Source organism: Castor canadensis, chromosome 13 (genome assembly GCF_047511655.1).
Source record: "Castor canadensis chromosome 13, mCasCan1.hap1v2, whole genome shotgun sequence".
Classification (NCBI taxonomy): domain Eukaryota; kingdom Metazoa; phylum Chordata; class Mammalia; order Rodentia; family Castoridae; genus Castor; species Castor canadensis.
Window position 1 is genome coordinate 14,679,341 of NC_133398.1, and position 22,593 is coordinate 14,701,933.

General features: G+C 38.1%; 2 protein-coding genes and 1 non-coding gene across 3 annotated transcripts in view; 2 read left to right on the top strand and 1 right to left on the bottom strand.

Moving 5' to 3' along the window:
* The first annotated feature begins 2,643 nt into the window (after positions 1–2,643).
* LOC141415891 (U6 spliceosomal RNA) lies at positions 2,644–2,750 on the top strand. The gene has a single exon (XR_012440843.1). It is a non-coding gene; the product is annotated as a U6 spliceosomal RNA (small nuclear RNA).
* Positions 2,751–5,518: 2,768 nt separating this feature from the next.
* On the bottom strand, positions 5,519–7,847 carry B3galt9 (beta-1,3-galactosyltransferase 9). Its single transcript, XM_020172609.2, has 2 exons — positions 7,842–7,847; positions 5,519–6,622 (listed from the first exon to the last, which is right to left on the bottom strand). Exons 1-2 carry the CDS (start codon positions 7,845–7,847, stop codon positions 5,519–5,521), a joined length of 1,110 nt encoding a protein of 369 aa, XP_020028198.2.
* A 4,642-nt stretch (positions 7,848–12,489) lies between these two features.
* Fbxw2 (F-box and WD repeat domain containing 2) overlaps positions 12,490–22,593 on the top strand; it is a 36,862-nt gene continuing 26,758 nt past the window's right edge. The window contains exons 1-3 of the mRNA XM_020172619.2: positions 12,490–12,555; positions 12,669–12,777; positions 17,500–18,009. Coding sequence (XP_020028208.1) covers positions 17,520–18,009 — 490 coding nt within the window. The 5' untranslated portion in view covers positions 12,490–12,555; positions 12,669–12,777; positions 17,500–17,519. The remainder of the gene's footprint in view (positions 12,556–12,668; positions 12,778–17,499; positions 18,010–22,593) is intronic.

Genomic DNA, 22,593 nt, shown 5'->3' on the forward strand with positions numbered 1-22,593 from the left:
GACATCCAGCCCCTTACCATCAGAGAAGCACAATCTCAGCTGATCCCACTTCCTCTGGGATGAATAGCCACAGCACCCCTCCTTCCTGGTTCCAAACCTGTCTTTCAAAGTCTGAGCTGTTCCCATTTCTTGAGGAGTGAAGCCACTATTGCACTGCTTCCCATTCCCTAAAGGCCATGCTACAACTGTGCCCCCCACATTGCTGCGGCCATTGCAGTGGTATCACAAGAGCCTATAGCAATGCTGTGTCCTACCTCTCCAAGATCCACAATCACCCCTGCACAATCTGTTGTATCCTAATGTCCAGGTTACCGCTGTGCCTATTGGCTTTAGAACCCGAATTGCAACTATGTCCTGCTCCTCAGGATCTGAGCCTAGGGAACACCTTTTTGTCCCTAGAGCCATGCCAGTGTTGGACTCTGTTCCCTGAACCTGAGCTGCTGGGGAGTTCAGAGTCACAGGGTTTGACTTGATAGGAGAGCTGTGTCCACCCATGCCTAAGAGAATGAACTTGTGTGCGTGTCAGTAGTTCACCAAGACACTGAGCCCTGGACCTCAACTCCCCAGCCACTCCAAGCACCTGTGCCCTGGAAAACAGTGCTGTCATGACTCCCTGTGCCTCATGTCAGACAGCACTAAGAGGAGTCCCCTCAGCCAAGTCTTGCCAGTGCAGAAACTGAGAACAGGAATATCCTTAAAGCCCTTGCCACTAAGAATCCTAACAATCTACCTTGCCATAATTACCACAAAAATCTGGACCCTAGGCCACCGATGGAGTTACAGTCATTGGTGGCATTGATTATAGCTAAAGAAACTGCACATACTATAACATTGCCTCCACCGCAGGATCCAACTGCAGGTGACAGTCATTCCCATGGAAGCCACCCTAGAAAATGAAGGCGTGATTGTTCCACCAAATGAAAAGGGACTCAAGAAACATGAAAATTTAAGAAAATGTGACACTGCCAAAGGAACACAATAATTCTTCAGTAACTGATCCTAAAAAATGGAATTTATTAATTGCCTGATGACATCAAGATAATGATCTTAAGGAAACAGCAACCTACAAGAGAAGGCAGATAAACAATGAAATTAGGAAAACAATTCATAATCTGAATGTAAAAGTCTTGGAGCTGATAACTCAATGAGTGAAATAAAAACTACAATTGAGAGAGGGTTTTTTTTTTTTTGTCGTTTCATTTTGTTTTGGTACTGGGGATTGAGCCAGGGCCTCAAACTAGGTAGGCAAGTACTCTTATCACTTTAGCTATGCTCCCAACCCTTTTTTGGTTTAGATACAGGGTCTCACTAACTTTGCCTGGGCTGGCCTTACACTTGGAATCCTCCTGACTCCACTGGCCAAGTATCTAGGATTTAAGATGTGCATCTCCCTGCTGAGTTTAATGGATAGCTTTAACAACAAACTAGATCAAGCAGAGTCTTTGGAGATACTGTTGGGAGACATATGGATGTCCAGAAGGAGGAAGAATCTGTGAACTCAAAGACTAGTTAACTTGAAAATACACAATCAGAGGTGGGGGGAAGGTATAAAAAAATGAAAGAGAATGAAGAAAGCTTAAGCAATTTATAGGAAGTATCCTAAGAACAAATACTTGATTTATAGGATATCCTAAAAGTGAAGAGAAAGACCAAGGACTGAATCATTTATTTAAAGAAATAATAGCAGAAAACTTTCCAAATTTGGGGAAAGATAAATATCCAAGTATTAGAAGCTCTAAAATCTCCACAATCAAATTAATTTCAAACAAGAGTATACCAGGACAGTATTACAATCAAATTATTAAAAATCAAACATAGTACTGGGGATATAGCTCAGTGGAAGAGTGCTTGTCTAGTATGCACGTGCGCGCACACACACACACACACACACACACACACACACACACACAACCCAAAGACAGGATCCTAAGAAAACCAAGAGAAAAGAAACGAGTCTTATATAAGGGAGTTCTACTAAGGCTAACAGAAACCTTGCAGACCAGGAGAAAGTGGGATGTTGTCTTAGTCTATGCTGCTATAGCAAAATACCTGAGACTGAGTAATTCATTAACAACAGAAATTTATATCTCACACAACAGTTCTGGAGATAGGGAAGTCCAAGATCTTGATGCCAGTATGCTTGACGTTTGGTGAGGGCTGCTTTCTGCTTATAAGATAGCACTTTGTGGCAGCATCCTCACATGGCAAAAGATAAAAGGGCAAGAAGAGTCTTAATCCCACTCATCAGGGTGTTCTCATGATCTAATCACCTCCTAGAGGACCCACCTCTTTAATACTGTTGCATTAGGATTAAATTTCAACATGAATTTTGGAGAGGACACAAACCACAGTGGGTGATGTGTTCAACCTACTGATGGAAAAAGACCTCCCAGCCAAGAATACTATACTAAGCAGAACTGACCCTCAGACATGAAGCAGAGATAGAGACTTTCCTGACAAAAAAAACTGAGGAACAGATAAATGTATGAAGTGGTTGATATGTTAACTAGCTTGATTTGACTATTTTACATTGTATAAATATATCAAAATATCATCCTGTTCCCAATGAATATGTAAAATGTTTATGTGTCCGTTAGAAATAAAAAATAGACAGGCACATGATCTGTCTTACAAGAAATGCTAGTGCTTGCTTCAGCAGCACATATGCTAAAATTGGAACGATACAGAGAAGATTAGCATGGTCCCTGCACAAGGATGATGCACAAATTCATGAAGTGTTCTATAAAAAAAAAATAAAAGAAATGGTAAAGGGGATTCTTTAAGTTGAATGAAAAGGATGCTAATTAATACTATAAAAACATAGGAAAGTATAAAACTCATTAGTAAATGTGTACAGAAATTCAGAATACTTGAATGGTGTTATGTAAGTGACTTATACCTTTATTAAGATGTTTGAATGTGAAAAGTACTAAAAGCCAGTGCAGTGGCTCAAGCCTATAATCCTAGCTACTTGGGAAACTGAGATTGGGAAGATAGCAATTCAAGTCCAGAAATTCTCAACCAGTAGGTGGGCACAGTGGTGTATGACTATCATCCCCAGCTACATGGGGAAGCACAAATAGGAAGATCACAGTTCAGGCCAGCTGGGCATGAAGTGAGATCCTATTTCAAATAACCAGCACAAACTCAAAAGGGATGGCTGAAGTGGTGGAACACTTGCCTAAAATGCACAAGGCCCTGAGTTCCACCCACAGTACTACCAAAAAGTAAAGTCAAAAGTACTAAAAAATAGACAAAATTTTTAAGGATGTACAAAGATGTAAATTGTGACATAAAGCACATAAAATGTATGTTGGAGGTAGAGTAAAATATAGTGTTACAAGTAAGGAGGAATTGTTGCCATTTTGAAATAGCCTGTTATAAAATGTTTTGTGTAAGCCTCATGGTAACCACAAAGCGAAAACCTTTAGTAGGTAAAAGATAAAAAGTAAGAAATCAAAGCATATCACTAGAGAAGATAATAACAAAGGAAGATAAAAAGAAAAGTAAGGAAGAATCTATAAAACAACCAGAAAACAATGAAAAAAATGGTAGAAGTAACCTTGAATAAAAATGGACTAGATTCTCCAATCAAAAGACATAGAGTCTGGTGGCATAACTCAAGTGATAGAGTACCTACCTAGCACGTGTGAAATCCTGAGTTCAAACCCCAGTACCTTCAAAAACAAACAACAAAAAATACCTACCAAATAATAGCTACTAAATCATGAAGAAATAGAAAATCTTAGCAGATCAAAACTGAGTAAGGAAATTGAATCAAAGTTTTCCATCAAAGAAAAATCCAGGACCTGACAGACTCACTGTTGAGTTCTACCAGATACTTCAGTCCTTCTAAACTCTTCCAGAAAAAGAAGGACTGCTCATTTTATAAAGCCAGTATTATTACCCTGATACCAAAGCCAGACAAGGACACTACAAGAAAAAAAATTAGAGGCCAATATTTCTGATGAACATATGTGTACAAATCTTTTAATAATACTAGCAAACCAAGTCAACAGTATATTAAAAGACTGTTTCCCTATAATCAAGTGGGATTCCATCCCACCATGCAAGTATGGGTTAGCATATGTACATCTATAAATGTGATACATTAACAAAATGGACAAAAACTATTATCATCTCAACATATGTAGAAAGGGCATTTGACAAAATTCAACATCCTTTTTGATAAAAGTTATACACAGTCTGAGATTGGCACTGGACAAAAACCCTAGCCCCAAAAAATGCTTGGAGGTATGGCTCAGAAGTGGTAGGACACCTGACTAGCAAGCATGAGGCCTTGAGCTCAGGCCCCAGTAAATAAAATATAGAAGTAATGTGCTTCAACACAGTAAAGTCCATGTATGACAAAAGCTTTTCCTCTGAGGCCAAGGACAAGAAATAGATGCCTGCTCTTACCACTTCTATTCAACATAGTTCTGGAAGTCCTAGCCAGAGAAAATGGTCATACAAATCATCCAAATTGGAAAGGAAGAAATAAAATTATCCCTGCTTGCAGATGACAGATACTACATGTAGAAAACCCAAAACCAAAAAGAGGTTAAAACTAAGGAACAAATTAATTGAAATTACTGGATACAAAATCAGCATACAAAAAGCCCATAGTATTTCTATATACAAACAATGAACTATCCAAAAGAATAATCAAGAAAATACAAGCTATAAAATTTAGAAATAAACTTAACCAAGGATCTGAAATTTTAAGCAGGGATGAAGGAAACTGTAGATGACACAAATAATTATACTCCATGTTCATGGATTGGAAAATGTAATACTGTTAAAATGTCCAGAGCCAGGTTTGGTGGTGAATGTCTGTAATCCCAGCATCTGGGAGGAGAGTAAAAATGTCAAACTCAGAAACAGATGGTAAAATGATGGTTACTAGATGCCAGAAGGAGGGGACCAGGGAGATGTTGGTCAGGTGACAAATTCAGTTTGACAGGAGGAATAAGTTCAAGAGGTCCATTATACTTCATGGTAATGACAGTTAATGGCAATATATTATATATTTGAAAATGTCTAGAAGAGTAGATTTTAAGTGTTCCCATCACAAAAAATATGTAAGGTAACACATATGTTGAATAGTTGAATTTAGTCATTCCAGAAAGTACATCAACACATCATGTTGTATACCATAAATATATATAATTTTATATGCCAGTTTAAAAAAAAGAGTTGTAATTAAATGTCATCTCTCTTTTCTGAAACATTTTATTTTGAAGAGAATCATGCCATATTTAACAAGATTGTGTACATCAAAGCACTAAGAACATTTTGTATTTTTGCTAAGTTTGAGTAAAGATTCAGAGAAACTACATAAAATATGGAGACAAAGGGTTACTTTATATAATGGATAGATGGCAATTTAAAAACAATAGACTTATAGGCTGGGGATGTAGCTCAAGTGATAGAGAATCTGCCTAGCAAGCACAAAGCCCTGAGTACTCCCATACCACAAAGACCAAAAAAATAAACTTATAAGAAAAGCAAAGGAATCCTAGTCACCAAAATACATAGCATTGTTTTCTGTGGTCCCCATGTGAAAACGTTTAAAGCCGTCAAGGTATGTCAGAAGTTTGCAGGAAATGAGCCCGTAGTAAGTCTCAAACAGTGAACATTCTTTCCCATCATTAATTTCCTTCCATTCCAGGGGCATTTCAACATCTGTAGCTTCCGAGGATGTAAAAATGAACTTATAGCAGCATCTGTTGTATCTGATGTGTCTTTTCCCAGAAAACCTTGAACTGTGGATGGGTATAAGGCCAATGGACTTAGCACAAATTCCTATAAATACATCAGCAGGCACCATAATAGGTACTTCTTTGAAAACCACATACATCATCCAAGCTACTTCTTGAGACATTATAAAGGCCTCGCCACTGCAGTAATCTGGGTAGTATTTTTCTGGATACTCACTAAGAGGTACAAATTCCTGGCTATGAGGATCTCTGTTGGGTGTATCCTGATGGATAACTCTCCCTACATAGACATCTTCAAGGTGTTCTTTCAGGTTGAGAAGATAGTCTACTAAGCTTGGTAGATTGACAAACGTCTCTTCTTCGACCTTGAGAATGAATAGGGCACTAGGGCAGAAAGTCACAGCCCACTGGGTCATTATGATGATTTTCAGTGTTTGGTTCTCTGAACTGTCCAAGAAGATTCCTTCAATTATATCATTATTCTTATGGGACTCTTTGTCTATCTCTTTCTGAGTAGTTACCAAAACAGGCATTCCCAAAGCAAATAGTGTGAGAATGGGGTGCCCTTGGACACTGGTCACATTACCCCAGGTTTTCCTGATGAGGTCTCGTCTTGCTCCATTTCCTGGGCTACTGAAGATAAGAGAAAGCAAAAAAATGTTCTTCCCTTTACACACCTCTGACTGGCTGAGGACATAATACTTGGAGGGATTGCTTCTTAGAGGTTCCATGTTCAATTTTCTTGCCTTAGCCTTTATTTCAAGAACTTTCATATCTATATGAGGCAAAGAATGCAGAAAATATTCTTCCACAAAGTCAGCCCCAAAAAGCAAGGCATGAAATAATACAATATTAAACAGAATGAAACACCACTGGTGAGTCCGAAGTCTACAGAATGTCACCTAAATAAGAAAAGGACACATGTTCATTCAAGCTTCACCTCCATTCCTGTCTCCCTCCCCCGCACACACATTGAACTGTATAGACTTCTTGCAGTACTTAGCAGCATGCTCTATTTTAAGTGTTTATTATTTATTGTTATTATTTTCCTCTTCTATAATTGTGGGTCACAGGCATCATATTCTGTCTTCTGCAGTGCTTCCAGATGCAGCATTTGGCACAAAGTAGACACCAAGGAAAGTGGTAGTTAGTTGTTTTCTTCCTTGTTTAGATGAAAGCCTACTTGTTATGTACAAGACACTGTATTAGACACTGGGAATACAAAGAAGATCAGACACAGATACATGGATATTATTTAACAAGTGGGAGCTTTGTGATAAAAACCTGTAGGAAAATATATGATGCTGTTTTTCCAATGGAAGCACTTGGATCAGTTTCTTCTCTAATTTCAAAGGTCAAGGGCTGTTTTTCCATGAAGTGATTGCTTTTGGTTGCCATCACACACTGACTATTTATCAAACATTTATATCCAACTGTAAGTACAACTTTCCAATTTAATCTAATACTGAATCAGGGTCTGTTTTGACTTTGTCTCCAAATCCATTGGATATGTCTGTCAATATGGGCAGATTTCTAGTCTCTGCATAGCACCTCTTCAGAGTTCTAGGATGAACATGTGCCAAGCTTATTCTGCCTTATCAAAAGAGGTAGAAACTTTCCATCTGGAAGTGAATATGCAGAATTGTAATAGAATCAGGAAACATTAAAGAAATTAAATTTTTATTCATTGTAACTTTAACCAAAAAGCCTCCCATAAATATAGTTACCTCATATTCAGCACTTGCTGTGTGCCAGACATTGTGCTGAACAGACCTTAACTTACTGAGCCCTCCCAAATAGGTTATCTTCAGAATTAAATTAAATGGTTTAATAATTTGGCCAAGAACACAGTGGTTAAGGGATTGGGAATAGGGTCATGATTTTGACTGAAATCCGTCTAATGCTGGTGCTCATCCTTAATCATTGGAGAATCCTGACTCCTACCTTTTCTTGTCTATGTCCATGAAATAGGAAAAAAACCAACAAAACAAACTCCTACAATTATAATCTGCATTCCTTTCCATTTCCTCAGTGCTGATGATTTACACATAGAAAATCATTAGCAGGCTTAAAGCCCATTTTAATAAATATCAAATGCTTCAAAGATTATCAGAAACTCACCTGCATGTTGTCTGTGAGCAACTTCAGGACTTTTGAAGTTGTTAAGTCCAGATGCAAGTTATTCCCAAAAGGATCTCAGGATAACCTCAGTCTAACAGCAATTGCAGTAAGGTTCTATGTGCCTCAGACTTTAAGGATAAGGTTTCTTGCCAATCAACCTGAGCTTTTCTCCCAGAATACCTGCTGCCTGCATAGGAGAGTGTGTGCTGATCGTGTTACAGTGAGAGTGGATCCAGAACAAAGAAGAGAAAAAGCAAACCTCTTCAAATGCTTCCAACCTTGTATATCTCATGAAACTGATCCCTTGTCTTCACGTACGTGCGGGAGTTCAAAGAACTATTCACCTACGTCCTCTCTCCACACCAACACAACACCCAACAAGAAAAACAGTGGGTTTTGACACTAAACAGATAGACTAATGCCAGCTCATGGAAGTGTTTTGTTTTGTTTTTTCCTTGCAATGAAACATATATAATGAGGTCTGGGGTATATGTCTCATTGAGAAGCATTCTGAATTCCCAGTTTTAGCTGTTCATGAACTTTATTAAATCAATGGTAAATCATACAAACTACCTAGTAAGCTTATGTCTAAATAAAACTCATAGTTCATTTTAGCCTAAACTGAAGAAACTAAGGGTTTGCTGTTTGTAATTTTCTTAGAGCGTGTAGGAATCATCCTAAACACAATTTCTACCAGTAAGTTTATTTCAGGAAACAATATTCACATGTATTCATGTTCTTGTCACATAAGTAGTTAAATGAGCATTCTGTTCTCAGGCCAGACTATCTTATCTTTTCTCACACATCGACCTTCCAACCTGTTGTTTACAGCAGTTTATATAATTAATGGCTAAGAATAACTCCTTATATTTAAAGTTGGCTGTGTTGTCTGAACAATCATCATGCAATCTTGGAAAATTTTATCAAGTGGGAAAATCTAACCTAGAACTTCAAACAACGGAAGTTTTACTTTATACTAAATTTAACAACTAAGCAAGTCTTGCAAACATTTAATTAGACTTGAATTATATTTTGTAGTGTTCTCTTTCTAAAATAAAAAATCTTTTAAAATCGTAAATTTTGTTCCTGGATCTTCTCTGGGCTCAAATTTACACAGTGTAGTTTCTTTATCTATAAAAAATTCGAACAATATTATCTCTGGGCAGGCTGCACTGGGAATTTTTAGTTTGATTTATCATACTTCTACCCTACTGAGGTTAAGACCACTTGTTGCAAAGAGATCCTGAGACTTGATTTTCTTTGCTAAGTTCCCTTTCATAGAGATGTATAATCTCTTCCTGTCTTTCTTATAATATTGTCACTGGTCAATCTCTGGTTTAGAAGTCGACAATGGTTTCCTGTTACCCACAAAATTAAATTTGCTCTCTTGGGACCTGACTTTGAAGACCCTATAATTTGTTTGCATTCTACATAATTTTTATTTCCCATGCTTCAAGTACCTGAGGCAGGATAGATAGGATGAGGCAATAGGGAAATTAGAACTAACAAAAAATATTTAAAAGACAGATTCAGGAAAATAAGAAAACTAAGAAGTAAAGCAAGTATTCCTCCCATCAGCCCTCCATTCTTTTAGTTGTTAAGTAAGTTGCAGTCTTCTTGAATGAGAAGTGAGACCTGAAAATAAAGAATGCTCTAAATGCTACACCATAGTATCCATGTTTTGAGTAAGTAAGTCCCATCTTAGGTCCTTATCTCCATATTTTGGGTGACAGACCCACACCAAACTCATTGTTTCCATGCTTGAGAATTTAGCAAAATGATTAGGAGTTGCTAGGTGATGTAACCACTTGTCTAGGTAAGGGTTCAAGCTGGCATCCCCAGCTCAAAAAGCATTAACATGCCTAAGACAAGGACTACCATTTTCAGCCTCTCTGCTCTCATCTCCTGCACATCAGCCAGGAAGGCTTTGCTCTCCCTTTTCTCTTTCTCCCTACTTTATCCTGTTTTTGCTAAATGAATCCTTGCTAAACTTCCACTTTGTAAGTTTCCCTTTTTTTGTGAAGCCCCTCAAAAATGTGTGGATGATGGATTTCAAATTCCTGTGATTTGTGTGGAAATTGGGAAACTGAGTAAAGGATTTTTTTTCTTTTTTTGCAGTACTGGGGCTTGAACTCAGGGCCTTCACCTTGAGCCACTCTACAAGCCCTTTTTTTATGATGGGTTTTTTTCAAAATAGGGTCTTGCCAACTATTTGACAGGGTTGGCTTTGAACTGCAATCCTCCTGATCTCTGCTTCCTGAGTAGCTAGGATTACAGGCTGAGTCAAGGATTTCTTCCCCTTCTCTCCAGTCAGGGATCCTCCTCATCCCTTTCCTTTCTCCAGTGACATACATTAGATGGAATGTCAGGATACTTTGAACCTTACTATGTACTACCACTAACTGGATATGTGGCTCTTTTATAGACTATATTATCTGTTATACCTATATCATTGAATTATGCTCTCCAATATGGTAGCCATATGTAGCTACATAAATTTAACTTAACTAAAATTAACTTTCCAGCTCCTCAGTTATACTTGGCACTTTTCAAGTGTTTAATAGCTACAAGAGACTAGTAATTGCCTTTATTGGATAACACCAAAAGAGAACATTTCCATCATTGCCAAGGGTTCTACTGATCAGTGCTGGTGTGTGTATGTGTATGGGTGTAGTTTATGAGTCCTTCATACACAGAAGGTTAATTTTACTGTTAATTTTGTCTAAGATAGTTATCTTAGGCAAGATATCTAAACCTCTGTTGGCCTCAGTTTCCCCATTTCTAAATATGTTAATGATATTGTAAGGTTGTTGTAGGAATTGAATGAGATAACATATAAAGTGTTTAGGCTGGCACAGTGGCTCAAACCTGTAATCCTAGCTATTTGGGAAGCAGAGATCTGGGGGAATAACAGTTCAAGACCAGTCCAGATATAGTTCATGAGACCTCCATCTCAACCACGGCCGGGCAAGCCTATCATCCCAGCTATGCAGGGAAGCTCAAATAGGGAGATTGTGGTCAAGACCAGCCTGGGCATGAATCAGGACCTTATCTCAAAAATAAGCAAGAAAAAGAGGTGGTGGAGTGGCTCAAGTGGTACAGAGTCTTTCCTGTATTCAACCCTAGTACTGTTTAGAAGTGTGTAGCACTTGGTATGTGGTTTTAGTTCTTTTTTCTTCGTTTTTGGGTGTGGGGTGAGGTACTGGTATTAACGGCACTGGTGCAGAATGTGATCAGAAGATTTCCAAAGTACTTGTGTCCAGTGTGGAAGAATCCATAGCAGGACACGTGGGTGTAAATGGGGTTTAATAAAAGTTAGGGAAGGGTAATACAGGTGAAAGCTGGGAAGCAGAGAGAGTGTGCTTCTCTCCTCTGGGTTTTTTTTTTTTTTAGTGTTAAAAATTTATTTTTATTAGTAATGCCTAATTGGGCTAGCCCAGGAACCAACAAACTTTTTGTTAAAAGGCCACATTCCAGGTGCTTTTAAAACCGACACTAACCTATAAGAAGGGAAGAACCAGGTGATTCCCAAGCCATAATAAATGAGTGGAGAGGGGAATGGGTGGCCCCCCCAGTCCTGGAAAGGGTGGTCTGAGCCTCCCTGGGCCAGGCATGGGTAACTTACACACACACACATGCACACACACACATACAATATTAAGTCATATATATTTTTTATGAGCCCTGAACTTTCCCTAACTCTGCCTGCCTCACTGGGATTTGAACTCAGAACCTTGGCTATCCCACTTGAGTCATACTGCCAGCCTTTTGTTTTTATATTATTTTTCAGATAGGATCTCACTTTTTGCCTTGGCTCGCCTCAGATGGAGATCCTACCTATGCCTCCTACATAGCTGGAATTACAGATACAAGCCACCACACCTGGCTTGTTTGAGATGAGGTCTCACTTATTTTGTGTGTGGGCTGGCCTCCAACCATGATTCTCCCAATCTCTGCCTCTCTTGTAGCAGCTGCTAGTAGCTCCTAGTAGTTGCATGTATCTTCTTTTTCAAACCTCTAAACAATCATATAACTAAGGTAATATGTGTTATGAAGATGAGAAAAATAGTCTCAGAGATTAATAACCAAGTCTTGTGCATAGCCAGGGTGTAAGTGTTGTGATTCCAATCTACATCACCGCTCTGCCCCTCTCTACTCCCTTACCATGCTTTATTTTGCTCCTTAGCACTTGCTAAGACTTGTTTCATGCTATGCTTAGTTATTTGTTTGTCTTCCTCCCCACCCAGATGTAGGCACCGAGAAGTTCGGGATTTCGTGTTTTCTGTTCATTAATCTATCTCCCAGAACAATGGGATACAACAGGTGTTCAAGGAGATGTTTGCGCTCACTCCCTCCTCAACTGAGCCATAGTTCCCTTTCCTCTATGAGGTGAGAATAATACAAAAACTAAAGCTGAGTTGGTGCAAGATAAGGTTGGCTGAAGAACATAAACACTGGGAAAATCTGGCTAAATGGCTTGAAAAGAATTTATGGTTCAGGTTACAGGTGAGCGGACTGAAACGGCCGTACTGCGCATGCTCCGTCTGTCTACGCTCTGCTTGTTCTTTACACTTCCCCCTCGAGGTGGGGGCCGGAAGTGCAGCCGCTTCCGCCTGGCGCAGCCACCCGGAGGGACGCACGGAGATGACGCAAGAGGCACCGGAAGCCGCTCCCCTGTGAGGCTGCGGACCAGGAGCGGCGGCCGCAGGTCCAGGTTTGTGTCAGAGGCTGTGGCGGAGGCGGGGCCGGGCGGGGAGGGGTCTCCCGGGCTCCCGCGCCTCTGCTGACCCGCCGCGCCTGGGTCTGATTGCCTTTCTTTCTCCGCAGGCGCCATGGCTGCTGAGCGGACCCGGCCGCTGCGAGGCTCTGGCGGCCCGAGCGCGCCTAGTCGGTGTGAGCCCGGCGCGAGGTCCCGGGCCCCGGGGCGCTCGCTCAGGTCAGTGCCGCGCGGAACACAGCTGCGGGAGTCAGGGACCTGGGAGCGACGAACGGGCTGAGGAATCTGTGGGTGTTCTTAGGCATAAGACAGTTAAAGTCTTGAGGTTCCTGTCTCCTAGTGCCTCCCTTTTCTTAGCTGCAAAATGAGTTAAAGTGATGTCCTAGCACTACCGGGAGTTTGAGAGGTGGTTTATGAAATAGAAAGCGTTGTAGTGATGTGAGGGACTGCGCCATAATTGTGGGTATGCCATGAAAACAGTGTGTATATGGGATGCTGTGTGGAGGGGGGAAAAAAAAGCACAAATCGCTCCATTAATCCTGAAAACGGTAGGCTTACATTATGCCCAGACCTGCGCTAAACACTGTATGTGCATTATCTGTTTAATCCTCACAAAAGCCCTTGTTGTAAATCTATTCGTGGCTACATTTTTCAAGTGAGGAAACCGTGCTTGAGGTAGATGAAGTGATTTATGCAGGGTCATCCAGCAACAGGTGGAGTTGCAGACCCATATTTTATAAACATTGTACTCTTTAAAAACTTTAAAAAATTCATGTTCAAACTAAAGGCTTTTAGACCAGGAATGGTGGTGGACACCTGTATTCCCAGTATTCTGCAAGCTGAGGTATGAGGATGAAGTGTTCAAGGCCAGGCAGGGCTACATAGCAAGACCCTATCTCAAAAAATAAAATAAAACAAAAAAACTGAACAAACAAACCCCTTTCCTAAAGACTTTTTAATAGACAGTATATTCACATGGTTTTAAATTCAAAAAGGCATACAATTAAAAGACCTCCCATTCCTTTTCCTCTGTTCTCCAGTTCTCTCTGGAAGCATCTAGTGTTAACAATTCCTTGAATATTCAAAATGTATTTTATGCACATGTAAATTTATAGGTATATGTACATTTTAAAAGCTTCTGTACATTTTAACTGGTTTTGCATGGTAGGAAAAGAAAGGGAAGATGAAGCTTCTTCCCAACAATGAGAAATGTCTTGCTTTTGTTCTTTACTAGGCCAGGTTCTGGTGGAGTACTAGGGAGAAACACATTCACACTGTTTCATCCAGAGTGACCTGTCTCTAATAAGACTTAGAAGTATAGGTTTTGTTTTGTTTTGGGAGGGCGTGAACTGGGTAAGCATACTGAGCTGCTACTTCCTGTGCAACTCTCTGAAAGCCACTCCACTTTTTGGGCCATAAGTTTTCTTAATTGTTAGTTAAGCACACTAGTACTAATACTTTCCGTGAACTTGTGAAGCTCAAATGACAATGTTTGTAAGCACTGCTTTAGTCTTTAGAACCAATAGAAATATGAGAGTTGCCAAAGGGAGGATAGGAAGTGAATGGCAGACTCGGAGACCAAATCCAGGCTCTTACCTCTTAATTTAGGAATCTTTTTATCACATCACGTATTTCCTCAGAGCTTTGTGATTGTTAGTATTAAGAGCAGGAGGGCAAGTTTAATGTTTATTTTGAGACAGAGCTAAAAAAGGATAAGACAGGATTTGGATATGATAGAGAAAAAAAGGAACATAGCATTTATAGCCTCAAGTCAGTAACTACCATTTATTATAAATATAGACACCCAGTAAGTTTGAGTCTTGAGTTTTTCTTCCAGATATTAAGAGAACTTTGTGATAAGGTTGAAAGGGATGTTAATAGGTTATGTCTGTCCCAGCCTCAGTGCTATGGAAAGGATTCCTGCCATGTATTCATAGTAATAGAACTAATAAAAAGTACTATTTGCATTACCCTAAACTGGGTGCTGTGCTACACAGGTTCCCTTGCTTTATTTCTGAGTCTCATAATCCTAAAGTTGGGCTATAGCTTCTATTTTATAAATGAAAACCAAAGCTTAAAAGTTAGTTGAACATTTCCATGATCAAACAGGAAATGGCTGAATCAGTTTAAAAAAAATGGCTGGCTCTAAAGAATTTTCATTCATCTCATTCTATCTCTCTGTGCAGCTGTCCCACACTAATGGGAAACTCACCTCTCTGGAGGTGGCTATTCCATTCTTGGAATGCTGTGATGATTTGAAAGCTCTTCTTTGTGTTGAATTGAAATACCACTTCTTGAGGTTTCCCTTGAGGGACCTTGCTCTTCCAGTACATGATATTATTCCTAGAGGCACTCTAAAAGAGTTTAGTTTAAACCTATGACCTTAAGGAAGTCTTCTTCAAAGTTAGTTAATTCTTTTAGAAAAATAAAAATTGGTATTTTAAAAATACTACTTTCTGCAGAGTTAATAGGCGGACCTACTTTATTATTTTTTAATGTCTTTATCATAACAATCAGATAAAGAATTAGAAAATAGCTTGTAGGACAATCTCTAATATAAGAGTGGGACAAAAAGTTCTTGTTAGAGAATATAAATCTCAGAAATGGCTGGGCTTTTAAAAGGTGCCCACTGGAAAGCTTGTGGGCACATTAATTTGACCTATTGTAGTATATCTTTTAGATACTTGTGAATGTTGGGAACCTGGTGGTGTTTTAATGAGTTTTAAATTTGCCCTGTGGTCATTTAAGTAACATAAGTCACATAAACATAAGCATTTCTATGACAGAGGTGTATGTAGGTGTGATGGAGGAAGCCTCTCCATACTTTTCACTATAAAAAATGACTCTAGGGCCAGGCTTGGTGATGTATCTCTAATCCTAGCACTCAGAAGCTAGAAGGAGGAGGATTGTGAGTTCAAGGACAGCCTGGGCTATATGTCATCACCCTGTCTTCAAACAAAAACCAAAACAAATCCAGGGCATGTGTTTTTAACTAACCAATATTAATTAGCTATTGTAACATTGTGTGGATGGTCACAGAAAAGGATTAATTTGTCTTGTACATACTATTTTTAAAAGTACGGATTTTCCAAAAATGTCATAGAGAGTTGCTAAGATTCAGAGGAAGGAGGGAGCTTGTTTTCTTGTGACAAGTTGGTAAAACAATGTGAGCTGATTATTTTTTGGCAGTCAGACCTTTCATATAAATTAATATCCTGTAGTCCAAACCCTTTGGCTTCAAGGGTATTATCTTGAAAGAGAATCACAATTCCAGAACCAACTGGAATTAGATAGCAGAAATGGTTAGTTGCTTCTGCTAATGAATCATACTGCTTTTTGAGAACATTTTTCCCAAATATACTGGAAACACAGTGTTACTCTTATTATCAAAGTTGGAAGTTGAGATCTGGCTATTTGTGTAGATCTGGTTTAGGTGACATGTCTGGAAAGATATTTACTTTCTTCTTCCAGATTAATGTGGATATAAGTTTTTGAAATTATATGACAGTCATGTAAAAAACTAATCAGGTTAGAAAAAAGAATTTCTTTAAAAAATCATGGAAATATCTAAACATGTGAAAATAAAAAGAATAATAAACCTTCATGTACCTATCACCCAGCATTAACATCTGTCAACTCATGGCCAGTCTTTTTTTTTTTTTAAATTGGTTTGCTTTGTTTCTTTGTTCTCTATTACTTTAGTTCCCATTGGGAAGAGTGAGTTGACACCTGTTGACCCTAATGCAGGGTACTTTAAAATTCTTTTGTCCCAGTTAGCCCTAGAGCAATTTGTCATTCTCCCAAAAGAGAAAATGTTACAGTAAGATAGGCATAGTACCCCAGATCTTATCACCAGGTTCTGACTCTGCTTGTCCCTGATTTCAGAGAGACAGGCAGCTTTTGGTATACCGATCTTGAAAATACTGGCCTGTAATCTGTTTTGCTATTTCACTAGTTCTGTGACTGTAGACAATTTATTTAGCTTGTGTGGTCTTTATTTTCTTCATCTGCAAAGTAAAGATGATACCTGTTTTTAGGTGTTTTGCAAGCATTAGGATTATTTTTTCTTTTGTATTTTTGAAAGGTGATCTTGCTGTGTTGCCCAAGGTGGCCTTGAACTTGTGATCCTCCTTCCTTAGTCTCCTGAGTAGCTAGGATTACAGGCACATGCATTGTGCCCTGCAGCACCAGCATTATTAGTTTGCCATATTGTGCTGGTTCTCTGGAGCACATGGTTAAGAGTTGTCACTAGTTCATATGAGGCTTATATACAGACTGTCTAGGGCCTTTAGTAATTGATGTTCTAACAGGCAGTATCATAAAGAAGGTGGAAAAACCAGAATATCTAAGACATGTAACTTATTATACTTGCTCATTTCTCTTTTTTTCACACCTTTTTTGCCTGAACATCTGTTGCAAAAACAAGTAGTCAGTTCTGTGATGTTGTGTCTAGCATAACTAATGTCTTTGGTTTCTGCTCCAGAGATTTGCTTTCTGGTTATCATATCCAGTGATTTTAGTTCCCAATTATAGTGTATTAAGGAATTCTTTAAAGAAGTAGTTTTATAGTGGTTTTGACTGGAGTTATATTGTGGAATACAATGATTTTGAATGAATACTTCATAAATCTTCTACTGTGACAAGGCATGTGGCATGTGATAAACTTCAAAAGGAACAAGGCACAGACACCAACATGTTTCACTGACTTATGCTTAAGAGATCATGATTTGTTAAAGTATGTTTTTGAAAATGTATTTTCTTTTATGTGCATGGAAATTTTCAGATAAGTGTAGTGTATTAACTGTAAAGTTATAATGTAGTCACTAAGCATAAAGTAACACCAAGTTTTTTTACACTAATTTTTTAATACTTCATTTATTAGCAGTCTTGCTTGAACGGTCTTTTTGAACAGAACTAATACAATATTTTGATGTGCCACAGGTAAATATTTCCATAACCTTATGGAGAGAAAGGACTTTGAGACATGGCTTGATAACATTTCTGTTACGTTTCTTTCTCTGACGGACTTGCAGAAAAATGAAACTCTGGATCACCTGATTAGTCTGAGTGGGGCAGTCCAGCTCAGGCACCTCTCCAATAACCTGGAGACTCTCCTCAAGCGGGACTTCCTCAAACTCCTTCCCTTGGAGCTCAGTTTTTATTTGTTAAAATGGCTCGATCCTCAGACTTTACTCACGTGCTGCCTCGTCTCTAAACAGTGGAATAAGGTGATAAGTGCCTGCACAGAGGTGTGGCAGACTGCCTGTAAAAATTTGGGCTGGCAGATAGATGATTCTGTTCAGGACGCTTTGCACTGGAAGAAGGTTTATTTGAAGGCTATTTTGAGAATGAAGCAACTGGAGGACCATGAAGCCTTTGAGACCTCATCATTAATTGGGCACAGTGCCAGAGTATATGCACTTTACTACAAAGATGGACTTCTCTGTACAGGTAAGACCCTGACACTGTTTTGTTTTTTGTTGTTTTTTTTTTTTTTTTTTTTTTGGTGGGGGTTCCTCATTTCCTAGGGTATAATCATCCTAAAAGCACACAAACTACTCAGGCTTGAGAATGAGTATTTATTATATATCTGTAATGACATTTCCTCCTGCCCCTGAGTAAATTTCTCTACCCTCCTATCCTTATTCTTCTTTCTTTCTGGAGAAGATAATCATTTTTATAAGGAATGAAGAGAAAAAAAGTTTCAGATCTTTGATTAAGCCTAATTGAATTAGAGAGCTGTAGATTGTTTTTTCCAACACTTTTCCTACATGTTCTGTCCTACATGTTAGTTAATTTTGTTTCTTTTTCTATCATCAAGGATTTTTAAAGGAGAAAACAATAAAAAAGTGATGTCTAGTCCTAGCAAGGAGTTAAGTTATTTTGGACAAATTACTTCGCCTCTCTGTGTTTGTTTCCTTTTCTATAAAATGTGGAAGTGCAAGTGTTCCTTGCTCTAAAATCCTGTGATTCTAAGAAGAATTGGAAGTTAAGAGTTTTGGGGCCTGGAAATGAAAACAGTTGGCTATTCTTATACTTGGCAATTAAGTGACTTTATATAACATAATTTTTAAATTTTAGAATTTTTTGTGTTATTCCACTAACTGATGCTGTTCACTATGGGATCTTCATAGATGCCCTTTTCTTTATAGAAGAAAGTTTCTTTCTATACCTATATTAAGTATTTTTAATCACGAAAACATGTTGGGTTTTGTTTACAAAATGTTTTCTCTATTAGTTGAGATGATCATGTAGGTGTTTTCATTCCATTAGTGTGTTTTTTTGATTGCCTTTTAATGTTAAACCAATCTTACATTCCTGGAATAAATGCCATTTGATCATGGTGATACATATAACATATAAATCTATTGTTGAAATTATAGTTAGTATGTGTTTCTACACATTTATAATCTCTGCCCACATTTTAGGCAACGTATTTTGGTAGGCAGTGTAAGTAATTCTTAGGCAATGTTTAGTTCCAGACAGTTCTTGTCAATGGTTCCAATGCCTATTTACTTACATCTTATATAATATATAAGGATACTTGGTATTCTTTATTTCATCCAAGATAATTCTGATAAATATTGTTATTACCTAAACTATATGTCTCTTTGATAAGTATAAACCATTCCTTTGTATAAGTATCATTAGTTAGTTATTTGTACATTAGTACATATTTATGTTTCTAGTTTTTATGAATATCTATATTTTTTTCCTCTTCGAATTATTTATTTGGGGCAGAAGTTAAAAAGTAGAATGTCCAGATCTAAGAGTATGAATGATTTTGTAGTTTTTAGTGACCTTTCCAGATTTATTGAATTGATAACCATGCTCACAGCAAACTCTTAAATAATTTGCTTCTCTTTCATTCTCACCATACTCAGTTCTAGTATTTTAATAATTTAAGAGTATATAATTTCTCAAGATTGTTTTAAAATTGCATTTCCTTATTAAGGACATACATTTTTCCATGTGGTTGTATATACTCTGAAATGCCAGGCACTTTCTCAGTTTTATAAAATAGACATTTGATTTAAGAATTTTAAGTTTGGTTTGTCACCCAAACTAATTTCGTGCTTACTTGTATTCTGTATTGAACAAGGCTAATTTTCAGAACAACACCAATTCTTCTTTACATTGATACACTTGAATTTTCAGTTACGGTGTTGTGAAATCCTGAATTTGGCTATAAATTTTTGGTGACTCTCAGATTAGCACTTTGAGCCAGCTATAAGGCAATATTAAGAAATTGGTATGGTATGGATAGAGGTAATTATCCTTCTGTTCTGCAGGTTATTTCTGAAATGGTAAGAAGGGAACCTAGTATGCTTTGTGCTGGCCAGGAGACAGTTAGGCATAAAATACCTACTATTTGGAAGATAATGTTTAAAAGTAGAACAGTTCTTGCCTCAGAGAGTACAACACACTCAGATCAGGAAGGCAGGTTAACTTAGGTAAATGTCTCCAAGTGTACTGTGCCTTCCTAAAGAGTTTTTACTCCATCACAGTGAATTATTATCATATAGGAGTCAGGCTTGGTATGGCCAGATCTGACTTGTCAAGAGAAGCCTCAAATGTAGACTTTTGTGAAATACTCTTGACTTTTTTTTTTTTTAAGTGTTATTGAGATTTTTAAAATACTGTGGTTGGGTAATATTTGGTGAGCCTGCTGGTTTTGTGATATCTAGCTTATAGGTGAATGAGAAAAACAAGAACTATAACAGAGTTAAAGTCGTGTAGGAGTGGGAATGTATCAGTGGTAGAATGCTTTCCAAGCATATGAAAGCTGGACATCGATCTACCATTTGATCCAGCAATACCACTCTTGGGGATATACCCAAAAGACTGTTACTCCAGAGGCACCTGCACATCCATGTTTATTGCGGCACTATTCACAATAGCCAAGTTATGGAAACAGCCAAGATGTCCCAGCACTGACGAATGGATTAAGAAAATGTGGTATCTATACACAATGGAATTTTATGCAGCCATGAAGAAGAACGAAATGTTATCATTCGCTGGTAAATGGATGGAATTGGAGAACATCATTCTGAGTGAGGTTAGCCTGGCTCAAAAGACCAAAAATCGTATGTTCTCCCTCATATGTGGACATTAGATCAAGGGCAAACACAACAAGGGGATTGGACTATGAGCACATGATAAAAGCGAGAGCACACAAGGGAGGGGTGAGGATAGGTAAGACACCTAAAAAACTAGCTAGCATTTGTTGCCCTTAACGCAGAGAAACTAAAGCAGATACCTTAAAGCAACTGAGGCCAATAGGAAAAGGGGACCAGGAACTAGAGAAAAGGTTAGATCAAAAAGAATTAACCTAGAAGGTAACACCCACACACAGGAAATCAATGTGAGTCAATGCCCTGTATAGCTATCCTTATCTCAACCAGCAAAACCCCTTGTTCCTTCCTATTATTGCTTATACTCTCTCTACAACAAAATTAGAGATAAGGGCAAAATAGTTTCTGCTGGGTATTGAGGGGGGGAGCGGGAGGGGGCGGAGTGGGTGGTAAGGGAGGGGGTGGGGGCAGGGGGGAGAAATGAACCAAGCCTTGTATGCACATATGAATAATAAAAGAAAAATGAAAAAAAAAAAAAAAAAAAAAGAAAATACTCATTAAAAACTCAAAAAAAAAAAAAAAAAAAAAAAAGAAAGGTCCTCAGTTCAGCCCCCAGCACTGCAGTATATAAAAAGGTGTCATTAATTGTATGGAAAAAATCATATAGTTGTTCAGAGAAAAGAGTGATTTCTTATGTTTCAAAAATATTGAGCAGTGTTTATGCTTGGCCTTGAAGAATGGGTATAGTTTAGAGAGATTAGCTAACAGAGTAAGAACTTTCCAATAGGAAGACCAGCATTAGCAAAGGCATATGTAGCACTAAGCATGGAGCAAGTAGGGGAGAAATAAAGAAAATTCATTTAATTAGCGCCTTAGGTCTCTTATGAGGTTCGTGTAGAATATAACCTGAAGAAATAGGCTTGGCTGTGTTGTGAAGAGCTGCGAATGTTGGGACATGAATTTGAACAGTTTTCTGTAAGACGTAAGAAAGCCATTAAGATTTCTGAGTAACTACAAGGTCCAGGGTTACAACCTTCTGCTTCAGGTAGACCAGTATTTATTTCTGTCAGCCTGAAGTCACCCTTTTATAAGATATTTTATGGTATCTTGAGTTTATAGAAATAAATGATCTACATGAAAACGTGTTTTTAAAATCAGTATAAGACTTGATCCAGAGAATTAAGAGGACTGTATTTTAAAATCATACCCATTTAAATATGTAATGCTCAAGCACAGGTATGCTAAAATACCTACTATATGTATTGTCCTCATGAACTGATAGCTACAAGTGCATACTATATGTCATGGATACAACAATATCTTCTTATTTGATGAAAGATTGTTTGCAAAGTTTCCAACAAAGCAAAGTACATCTTTCCTCAACTTACCTGGCATTTGCATTCATAGAAAATTCAGTGTATAGTTAAACATATACTTTCCTTTGATTTTTTTTTTTTTTAGTGCTGGGAATTGAACTCAGGGCTTTGTACATACTAGGCAAGTACTCTGCCACTGAGTCTCATCCCCAGCCTACACAGATTCTAGGCTCAGGTAACTAAGCATAAGATTTTCATTTATGACTATCTGCCAGACCCATCAACAATACAAGACAATTTATGCACTATCCCAAACATTGCAGGGTATCTAGCATTCTCTAGCCTTTGCCCAACTGATGCCAGTAATTCCCCTACCCCCGTCATTGTGACAACTGAAATCACCCCCACAAATTTCTAAAATACTCCTTTAGAAGATAATAGACAATTCCTATCAAGTGAGTCTTACAGAGGTCTCAGAACCTCCAAATTATTTGTGTGTTACAATGTAATCAGGATAAGTAGGCCAAGAATTATGATAGTAAGGGTAGATGTGGTTTAAAAAAAAAAACAGCATTTGAATATAAGAGTGTCCATTAGAGTTGACAAGATTTGGCAATGGATTACATATGTGGCAAGGAGAAGAG